This window comes from Haliaeetus leucocephalus, unplaced genomic scaffold, assembly GCF_000737465.1.
Source record: "Haliaeetus leucocephalus isolate CR32 unplaced genomic scaffold, Haliaeetus_leucocephalus-4.0 Scaffold866, whole genome shotgun sequence".
NCBI lineage: Eukaryota > Metazoa > Chordata > Aves > Accipitriformes > Accipitridae > Haliaeetus > Haliaeetus leucocephalus.
This window is the reverse complement of record NW_010973302.1, coordinates 911,815-912,116: the sequence shown is the minus strand read 5'-3', so window position 1 is coordinate 912,116 and position 302 is coordinate 911,815. Positions and strand designations below refer to the sequence as shown.

At 70.5% G+C, this 302-nt stretch overlaps 1 protein-coding gene across 16 annotated transcripts in view; it reads left to right on the top strand.

The window, feature by feature from the left end:
• Window positions 1-302, top strand: part of PIAS2 (protein inhibitor of activated STAT, 2) — a 33,545-nt gene continuing 33,243 nt past the window's right edge. For all 16 annotated transcript variants that reach the window (XR_775348.1, XR_775345.1, XR_775342.1 and 13 more), the window contains exon 1: window positions 1-48. Coding sequence is in view for 8 of the 16 variants with exons in the window: in XM_010582982.1 (XP_010581284.1) it covers window positions 25-48 (24 nt within the window). In the remaining 8 variants the exon portion in view is untranslated. The remainder of the gene's footprint in view (window positions 49-302) is intronic.

The following is a 302-nucleotide window of genomic DNA, read 5'->3' as shown; positions in this document are numbered from 1 at the left end:
AGCAGCAGAAGCAGCGGGTAGAAAATGGCGGATTTCGAGGAGCTGCGGGTGAGGAGGAGGGAGTAGAAGCGGGAGGGGGGGGTGGTGGGGGAGAGAGAGACGCGGGCCAAGATGTCGCCCGGTCGTTGCCGCGGACACCCTCGCCCACCTTATCCCTCCCCCGGCTTTTCCTCACGGCGAGCCCCCGCTGCGCCCCTCGGGGTGTGTGTGTGTGGAGGCACGGCCGTCAGCGCCTTTCGCTGAGGCGGCAGCCCGTAACGGCCGGCCGGAAACCACCGGGGCCCCGCGGCCGCCAGCGCCTT